At 48.2% G+C, this 9,698-nt stretch overlaps 1 protein-coding gene across 1 annotated transcript; it reads right to left on the reverse strand.

Annotated features, from left to right (window-relative positions):
• Positions 1 to 4,487: 4,487 nt before the first annotated feature.
• Positions 4,488 to 5,315, reverse strand: HOXD1 (homeobox D1). The gene is made up of 2 exons (XM_066323310.1): positions 4,895 to 5,315; positions 4,488 to 4,747 (listed from the first exon to the last, which is right to left on the reverse strand). Exons 1-2 carry the CDS (start codon positions 5,313 to 5,315, stop codon positions 4,488 to 4,490), a joined length of 681 nt encoding a protein of 226 aa, XP_066179407.1.
• Between the last annotated feature and the right edge of the window lie 4,383 nt (positions 5,316 to 9,698).

Here is a 9,698-nt window from a genome sequence, read left to right on the forward strand (position 1 = left end):
GAATAAATTGGCTTAAACAGCCAAGGAAGATTTACAGCTGAGGGTTGCTTTCTCCACTTGGCTGATGATCAAGAACAGCAAAAGACTTCCAGATAAAGCTAAGCTACAGTAAGACATTGGCTCTGTGAAGCATCTTTTCTCTGTATATTTCCCAGAATTATCTGGGGGGCATGTGGTCAAGTAGATGTATGAATAACAGATATTGTTATGATAGGGAGAAGAATGATTTGTCATTTGCTTCACCTTTCTTTATCAGGGTGACTTTCCTTGGCCAAAAGCTCTTTAGTTCACTGACATTAGGAAAAGTAATTAAAAAAAAAAAAAAAAAAGTTTGAGATTGAGTGAATCACAGAAACACATAGCTGTATGTAGCCATATATTGCAAATAGAATAAAATGTGTGTCCCCTAAACTTCAGCCACCTCTTAATGATAAGCTGGTAACAGACATGTCTCATCTCTCCATACCTATTTCTCTTCAGTCATCAGAGATTGCAAGGGTTCTTGGGGGTTCTTTGGCACTTAGGCTAACAGAGCAGCGCAGGACAAATCATAAGTATTATTTCTTAGCTGCTAGAGACAAGTTCTTGAAACTCCAAGGAGGTGTTTGCAATTTGTAATTGTGTCTGCAAAGATTTTTCTTAAAAGAAGTAATAGTCTGTTCTCCTCTGCTAGAAATCTGTACCATTATTTGCATAAATCACAGTTCCAGGTTGTACTGATAAATAATGGAGAGGGACACTTTTAAAAGGAGATTAAAATGTGGGGATTGGGTTGCGTATTTTTATTTTCTAGCTAACTACAGGCTACTTGCATGGTCAAAATAATCCTGGATATGCAGCTCATATCATAAAACATTTCGTTTCGAACAGGGTTCATTTGATCCTCCACAAAGTGTTCCCTGTGCTGTAATTCCAAGCAGTAAAATACTAAATCTGGTCTGCTTAGGAAAACAGATAGCCAGGTAAGGCTGAGTTCTTACCTAAGGTTTTCAAAGAGGTGTGATCTTCTGTTATCATTTACCTATCCAAAAGATATAAAATCTCTACATTCACATATACCACTTAGGAAAAGTAATTTTACTACTTTTTTTCCTCTTTGAAGCCTTCCAAATCAGTATTTTTGTTCTGCTTCAGGCAAAAGGGGAACATATAAAAACTTATTTTGTTCATATCCCTTTGTAGCCTGGGGCCCTTTGAGCCACAGTCAGTAGGCAAAAATTAATATATGACCAAAGGAGAATAGTCTTTCTGTGGTTTCTGATGATGGCTGAGGAAAAATAAGGCCAGGAAATAGTAGTTTCATAATTTGTGATAAATTATATGATGGTGGATATCTACTGAGTCCAGTCTGGAATATTTTATTCTGATAGCAGTGAAAACTGCAGCTTGTGCTCTTACCTCTAGCTGCCAAATCTAAAACCTGTTTCCAACTGCTAGGCATCAAATTGAGCATGTGTGAGACACAGCTCTTGGGATTAATGTTAAATGAGTGAATCTTAGACTTTATCTATCATTTATTTGTCTCATGTGTGCACCCATGGATATCACAGGCATTTTTATTTAATTATTTAAGAATTGGCACATGACTTGCATTAGCTCCTTCCTTTGGGTATCTTGCTGACAGAATAGTGCAAAGAAGCAATATCTAATCCTCCTACAGCTAGAACTGTTCGTGAAGAGAAAGATCCTATTAAACTGGCCCTGTCATGTGAGCAGAAATTACACTTAATACTAAGTACTGGTTCTTAAGACAGAATATAGTTGTGTTTATACCACCAAATTGATTCAGACAGCCATAAAAGAGTTGTAAGGTTTCATCTTAATTTCAGAGTAAATCTCTGTGTATTCAGTCTGTGTCATTTTGATGGATACAGAACTGTGCACTGCTACAAGGCCAGGACATGTATTTATTTATTCAGGAAAATATATGTCAAGAAAACATTCATTGTAAAAGACTTACTGTGCCCTAATGGTCTGATCCAGCACCACTGAAATCAATGAGAATCTTTTTTTCCACGTTGGTAGTGCAGGAGGAGTGTGCCAGCAGTACAGAAAGCATTCCTCTGGCCTAAAGTGCCTGGCACAAATGTCAAAATCATTAGGAAAATAAAAGGTTGACAAACAAGCAGCCCCATAGACATGCTCTAAATTTGGAGGCAACTGAAAATACAGCTGTTTTCTAAAGTTTGTATGTGAAACGTGTTCTGAGAAAGATGGGCTAGTCTAGCTGTATGCTCATTTGTAGCTTAAAAAAAAATCCAAATGAAAAAGTAGCAACAGGGAAGTTCATAAAAATGGACCTTAAAAAGCTTAAGAAAAGGGCTGGTTAGAAGTTTACTTGCCTTTAAATTCAGCTTGCAAAACAACATTGATTGATTCAAATTTTCATTAATTTCACCAGATTTTGCTTTATTCTGCTTTAAATAGCACCTAAGGGGAAAAAAAAAAAAAAAAAAAAAAAAAAAAAAAAGTTGCAGAAACATTATTTCCTGGTTTTTAATGAATGATCAGCCTGCAGTATAAATGCTTGTTTGGTGTCATTACTTTAATGAAGAACTGCAAACCACATATTTTGGTTGCAGCTAGTTTTACATGAGTACTTCAGTCATGAGAAGTTTTTGGGCAATCCCATGAAGTGAACCAGCCCAAGGGACCTGAACTGTAACTCTATACAGAACAAAAATGTGCCTGTGTGCATGCACAACCATGAGCCTCTAGCACTATTGTCCTTTGCCAGCACAGTCTGGATATGATGTGTGACCAAACCCTTCTGTCTTGGGAAGTCCCTTCCTTTGGGTGTTCACTGGAGGGAACACCCATCTCCTTCCCAAGGACCCTCCTGTCCCGTTTAGCTGTGGACTTGTTCCCACATCATCATCACAGTTTGCCTGCCCAGCTTTTGGGAGTAGCTTCTCAGGGTTCCCACCAACCTCTGCTGAAGCTTCCATCAGCAGTGGCTTCCCAGTCCTTCAGCAGAAGTCTTCAGAAGAAAGCCTTAAGCAGAAGGGCACCTGGGGGGAAGGACAGTATTACAGAGAGTAAGAATCTTCTTCGTTGCAGACATTTTGAGTTGAGACAAGCATCTTCATCTTCTCTCTGTATTGGTTTTACTCAGCAAGCATCCAGCAAAGACAAACAGTTATTGGTGTCTGGGGCTGGTTTCCAGACAGGGACCCAGTGCATTTTACAGGTCCCCCTTGAGGTGGGTCTCCCCTGGTTCCATAATTGATTCTTCACCCCGAAGTCCAACACTCAGCAGAAATCCAGGGCAGAAAGAGGCTTTTTTTTTGTTGTCCAAAATAAAACCCTGTCCACAAATAAATAAAATTACCTTCACTTAAATCATTCCTCTCCACATTGCTGTTATGCTTTCCCAGGCACAAATGGGAAAAAAAATCTAAACTTGGTTCCTTTGCCCACTTTGATACCATTATTTTATCTATGGGAACATTGCAGTTATTTTTGTGCAAGTATCCAAGTAAAAGACCCAGCCTTTTACCAGCATTTGTCTTTGGTCAAACCCAAACATCTTTCTGAGCTTCAACAGGTCTTGAGGTTTTGCATGGGGTGAGATTAGTTGCAAACAGATTTATAGTGATGCAATTTTTTAAACCATAAGATAAAATGAAGACTGAGAGACCTAGATGAACTGAGTCTGGCCCTAGATGCTGTAAGAGGCTTTATATTATCTATGGGTATGTGGGGAGAGCTGGGAGTCAACAGAGTTGGCTGCTGGCCATTCCTGGGCAGCCCAGAGCCTCTGCATGGGAAATCCCAGCGCCTCTGCAGCTGGAAAGGGAATAGGTGCTCCTCTTAAGAGTTTATTTCTTTTTAAATTTTACCTCCCAGTTTATTCTTTCAAAATCAGATTTTCGACTAAATCGGCCACATCAGTAAAAAGAATGGGAATGAATGAAAGAATGAATACAAGCAAAACCAGCCTGGTTTTTGCAGCAATTTTGCAAAGGACAGGGCAGAAGACAAGGACACTTCTTTCAAAAGGGGATCTTGGGCTCATGCCATGACCATCCCTGACCCTTCCTGCAAGAGGAAGTTTTCCTGCTCTCCCCTGCCTTCTCGGGGTTTCTCCCCTTCTGCATCAAGTCTGCCTGAGCCCATGGAGCTGTCTTTTTAAATGCAAAACGAAGAAAGGGTCGGGAGCATGGGGCAGCCCCTCCACGCACCCACCTCTGCCCGAAGCCAGGGGAGTTGGCAGAGCCGCTCACTGCCCTGCCTTGGGCGAGCAGCGCTCTCCGCTAACTCCTAGCTGCACCCGCCCGCTGTTTCGGCCCGGTCCGACACCGAGCAGCGGCGCTCCGGGCCGGCGGTTTTCCCTGAATCCTCATAAATAAAACTGTACATAAAGTCGCAACAGAAAAAGCAGCGGAGCTGCACCGCGGCGGTCCCGCGTGGAAGGACACCCGGGCGCCCCGCCGGCCGCGGCTTCCAGCGCAGCCCCGACGGCCCCTCGGCCGGGCGGCGGAGCCTCAGGCGGGGCCGCCCGGGACAGCCGCGGGGGCGGCCAGCGCCTCCCGCTCCCGCTTCTTCTGCTTCATGCGGCGGTTCTGGAACCAGACCTTCACCTGGGCGTCGCGGAGGCGCAGCGAGCGGGCCACCTCGAGGCGGCGGGCCCGCGACAGGTACCGGCTGAAGTGAAACTCCTTCTCCAGCTCCGTGAGCTGCCGGGTGCTGAAGCTGGTGCGTGCGGAGCAGGCGGGATGCTCCCCCCCGCACGGCGCCGCACCGCCTGCAACGCCGAAAAACACCGCGCTTCAGCGGGGGGGGCAAAGGCAGGGGGAGGAAGCGGGGCGAGGGGCGAGGGTCGAGGCGGGAGAAGGGCAGAGGGGAGCCGGGATGGGAGCAGCCCCCGCCCGCTCCCCGCCGCCCCACTCACTTCTCCCGAGCGGGCTCCGCTTCGCTCGCATCCACTCGAAGGTGCGGGGCGCCGCCGGGGCCGCCGCGGGAGCCGGAGAGCCGGGCGCGGGGGCGGCCCCGGGGCAGGGCGAGGGGTTCCGCAGCCCTCCGCCACCCGCGCCGAGGCAGGGGCGGTCGGGGTCCGGCGGCGGCGAGCGGCCGCTCCCGGGAAAGACGGACGTAGCGTAGGCCGGCGGTCCGGCTCCCCGGGACGGCCGGTAGCCGGGGCCCAGCGCCGCGGGGGCAGCGCCCGCGTACCCCAGCGCCGGCGGGGGCGGCTCGGCGCTGGCCGCGGTGCCCAGCGCCAGGAAGGCGTCGTCCCCTCGCTGGGGGTACGGAGCCTGCGGGTCCCCGCGGCACAGCCCCTGCGGAAAGGCGAGAGCGAAGTACCCCAGGTCCATGACCCACGGGGCAACGCCGCGCCCCGCCGGGGCAATATTGCCCTGATATAGGCCCTGGAGCGGGGCGGCACGTCCCGCCCCCGGCCAATGGGAGCCCGGAGGGGCGAGCCCGCGCCGGGGGTCCCGGGCCCACGCCCGGCTGCCCAGGGCCGGAGCGGGGATGCAGGTGGGCAGTCCCGCCGCGCGTCACCGGGATTCCCCCGGGACAAGCCGTTCCCCTGGACTCGACGGAGTGTCCGCACACTTTTGCCGACGTTTGCCGGGAGTTTGGAAGGTGGGTGAGCAGGCGCTTGCCCGCTATCCGGGCTCCCGCCCGGGTACAGGTCTGCGCTCTCCCTTGCCCTGCAGCCGGCCAGGCTCCTGGAGGCTCCCACGGGCACACCCAGGACTCCGTACCCGGAGGCTGGGGCTAGGGGCGGGTTGCTACTGCACCTCATGGCGCTTAATGGTCTCGTTCCATCAGATAAGTGCTCTGCAGTCTCTCGAAAATGAATCCCCTCACCGTTAACAGGCTCACACCGTTAATGGACTTTTATTTTTCCCCTGGCGATTCGGCATTGTTTACTGAGTGTTTGCAGCTGGCAGAGAGCACCAAGTTGCCTTACCCAGCCAGATCGTCCAACTCTTTATTGGTTTTCAATCCCTCCGAATGGCAGGAAACAGCCACAAGGTGAAGGAGGTGAAATCTGGACTCCCGAAGTGATCATCTTTCCCTAAGTGTCTCCAAGTGACACTTAACATCCAGTCTAAGCCATGCCGATGTTTGATTTGGATAATGATGGGTTTCATCCAATGCCTCAGCTGATAACCACGTGTCAGTGCAGTTCAGAACAGCAGAGGGGTGTGCTGGGCAGAGTACACCTGGGCTTTGGTGACTTGGGACTGGACGTACAAGGAACACAAGACGGGCTACATTGTGCTGCTTTGAATTAGACTTGCAACTTTCTAATTCTTAGTATGTGGATGTCATCTGGGAAATGCAAGCGTTGTACTTTATTAAAAATATTTTTTATTTATAAATAAAAGCATGAAATTTATGTGCCTTCATCCATCATCCAATGCCTTCCATTCAACAGTTCAAGGAGCTCTAGAAGCTCTTGGCCAAAGAACCATTTGCTGTGGTCAGGAAGAGGCCACACATTTTGCAAGGACCGAGCATGGTGCCAACCACTTGAAGGCAAGCAGAATCCCCAGAGAAGGAAACATTCTGCTGGGTCTCCTGTGGATTTCAGAGGGCTGGACTGGTGACAGGAAAAGGATATAATGGGGAGACATAATCAAACCGTTTCACTGACTCAGTATCAACTCTTTCCCATGGAGATTTGTGCTCTGCAGCTCAGCTCCAGTGTTGTTTGCAGCTGATGAATTCATAGCAGATCTGTTTGGGTTTTTTCCTGCAGGGGCCCTGAAAGGTCACATTGCTGGGACAGGCATATACAAGCTGCAAAGGTACGGGAGCCTTTCCCTGCACAGTTCAGTGACATGTCCTCCTATCAGCCACACTTCCTCCCCAGATAATATTGTTCATCTACTGTAAAACAACCATTACAGAGCAAAGGCTGGCTGTACAGATTAGGTCTTAAGGGTGCTTGACCTTCAAGTCTACAGACAGAGCAGTCACTGAAATCTCAGAGCCCTGAAGCTTGGTGTGCTCCTGGCACAGACTTGTTCACTCTGATGGGCTGTGCTGCCCTGATACACTAATGATGGAGTGTGAGCTAAATTTCTGTTTTCAGGGGATGTGAGTATAAACGAGAAGAACAGTTTAAATCAAATGCACATTATAAGGAAACATACATTTTGAGGAAGGGGTTAAATTCTGGACAATGTAAACTTTCTCAGCATTCCCATGGCAATCAGAGCAGTTTGGAAAATGTTATCTTCTGAAAAATCAGAAGCCTGGGAACACCAGGTTTTCTCTTTAGCAGAGAATGGCTGACCATGCAGGAGAGCATCTGTGCTCTTCAGTCTCCCGTGCTGTAAAAATTCCTGCCTGCAGTGAAGGAAAGAAAATTTGCTCTAGAGCAGGGCTACTGCTTTACTTGAGTCTTGTGTTTGCAGAATGCAATTGGTTTAGTTACCCCTAAGACTCTTTTAAATGCTAGAAAAGCTGTCTGTGTTCACACCAACATCCAATCTTTCCATTTACCCAGCTGGATGCTGTTACCAGTTTCCTGTTCATTACCTGTTTGTTTTGGCAGGACTGTTCAAGGGTGACAAAAGCAGAAATCAGTGGCTAAATACAGGCAAAACATCTCTTGTTGATGCTCTGGCTTTTGAGGGAGGGCTTTTTCTACACACAGGAATTGCAGTCTTCAGACTTAACTGTTTAAGTTCCAGTGATAGAGAATACAGTGACTGCAGCTGTTTCTTTCACAAGAACTCTAATGGGAAAGATGAAGAACTCCTTGGAAGCCAAAATAAGGAAGAAGAAAAGTGGAGGGGGCAAAAGCAGATGAAGAACATGATGCTGTCAGAGACAATCTGAGAATGGCTGGGAAGTTTAGGAATGCCTGTGTGGGTAGTCAAGTGGTGATGAGACAGGGGAGCTGCTGGGGCAAAAACCTCTGTGAGGACAATGGACCAAATGAGTCCTTGTCACAATGTGTCATCATGTTTCTGGAAATAGGTGGACCTCTACAAAGCCTGGGAAAGCCATTGTGGAACCAAGACATGATGTAGGAAAAAGTCTGGCCAAAAAGCCCTGAGTCCTGTTGATTGCAGACACCAGCAACTCACCTTAGAGAGGCTGCTTGAGCAGCCCTGAGCCACAGACACTGCTTTGAGACTGGGACATGTGGCCCTTCTCCCTAGAACAAGAGCCCACCCTCTGTGCTTGTCACACTAACTGACACGCAGGAGATCCAACAGATCCCTCCCCAGACCTGGAAGGTGTGGTTCAAGCATTACCTTGTCCTCGCCCCTCTGCTGCCACAACACTGCCGGCTGGGCAAAGCTGGCTCTCAGTGAGGATGTACATCCATGGCGTGGAGACAGCTCGGGTGTGGGTGGCCACCCTGAAGGGAGGTAAGCAAACGCTGGGAATTAAAGCAATGGCCCTGTTAGCACAAACAAACCACCAAAGGCTCCTGGGAGAAAGGCTATAACAGAAGGAGGGGGAGCTCTTGGGAGTTTATTTTGTAAAACGTGAATAAAAGATTAACAGACACTCCAAGGCAGAAATGAGGAGTTGCTCTAGCACTCCAGGGGAGCCATCCTCAGCTCCTGCACTAACACAGCCCTTTCAGGCAGTCACAGCTATCCTCAGGAACAGATGTTTCCCTCTGCCATCAATATTTCTCTGCCACAAGTTCCCTTTCCCAGATGACCCCTGGTGCAGGAATCTCTGTTCTCCCGGTATGTGGGATTAAGGACAAATATCCTCTATATGGACACAGAGAAGAGGAAAGTCTATCCCTTCTTCTGTAAAGATTTGCTCTGAAGAGTGATTCTACATTGGCCCTTTGCCATGTAAAGTCATGTTTTCTGTCTCATGGCTGTGAATTTGGTGAGACAGAAATATTACACATATTGATAACCCAGAGGTGTCAAGGTAAGCCATGCTGCTGTGTGCAAAATAGAGGTGTCAATGAGTTTGCAGCCAAGATTTCTGTCTTGTCTAGCCTTTATTGCTCCTGAAGATCCTAAAATGTACACCAGATTTTCTGAAGGAAATATTGAGGCTGTGTACCTCACTCAGCATGGGATTGCCTAGTTCTCCCAAAACTTCAGATGTTGCAAGAAAAACCACTTCAGCAAATGAAAAAATGAACCTTACTGTTCAAATTCTACATTTGTGAGTATTTTTACCCAGAAGACATCCTTTGTGTCTAACACAAATTCCTTGCTGTTTTCACTCTGCTTTGTGCTTATTGTGATTTTAGCTGAGCCTTTCTGTAATTCATTCCAGAAAGTTCGGAAAGCTTCGGGACCCTGGGCTCCAAAAGGAGAGACAAAGACTCACCTCCACTCCTGAGCAGCATCTGCAGAGGCCTAGGAATATGCAGGCACAGATACCTCACTGTGTCCCACTGTATATCTCAGCCTATGTGACCAAAGGTGTTCAGTCTTGCCCTGTTACTCCATGGCTCTCAGGCTCTGGGACTGCATTCTGCTTCTGCCGGATGGGGTTTCTGCTCGGGTCCCAGCTGCCTCAGGTCCAAGGTGAAGTAGGAGGAACCACTGTCCAGTAAAACGTGCTCTTTATGTGATCGATGACCCTTAACAGAGCCAGCTCTCTCACTCCCCTGGCAGCCCCACTCCAAGCAAGGATCACAGGGTACCCACAGCTGCCTCTCACATGGGAACAGAGAGACATTGCCCCTTAACTTGCCATTCAATCCCTGGAAAGTGGCTGCATCCAACAGAGCTCTGGTCCAGCTT

The sequence above is a fragment of the Sylvia atricapilla genome, chromosome 7, assembly GCF_009819655.1.
Source record: "Sylvia atricapilla isolate bSylAtr1 chromosome 7, bSylAtr1.pri, whole genome shotgun sequence".
NCBI classification, from domain to species: Eukaryota; Metazoa; Chordata; class Aves; order Passeriformes; family Sylviidae; genus Sylvia; species Sylvia atricapilla.

Coding starts and splice junctions, on each gene's coding strand:
- HOXD1 (XM_066323310.1), bottom strand. CDS start 5,315: ATGGACCTGGGGTACTTCGCTCTCGCCTTTCCGCAGGGGCTGTGCCGC. Junction 4,748..4,894: donor GCGGAGCCCGCTCGGGAGAA/GTGAGTGGGGCG, acceptor TCGGCGTTGCAG/GCGGTGCGGCGCCGTGCGGG.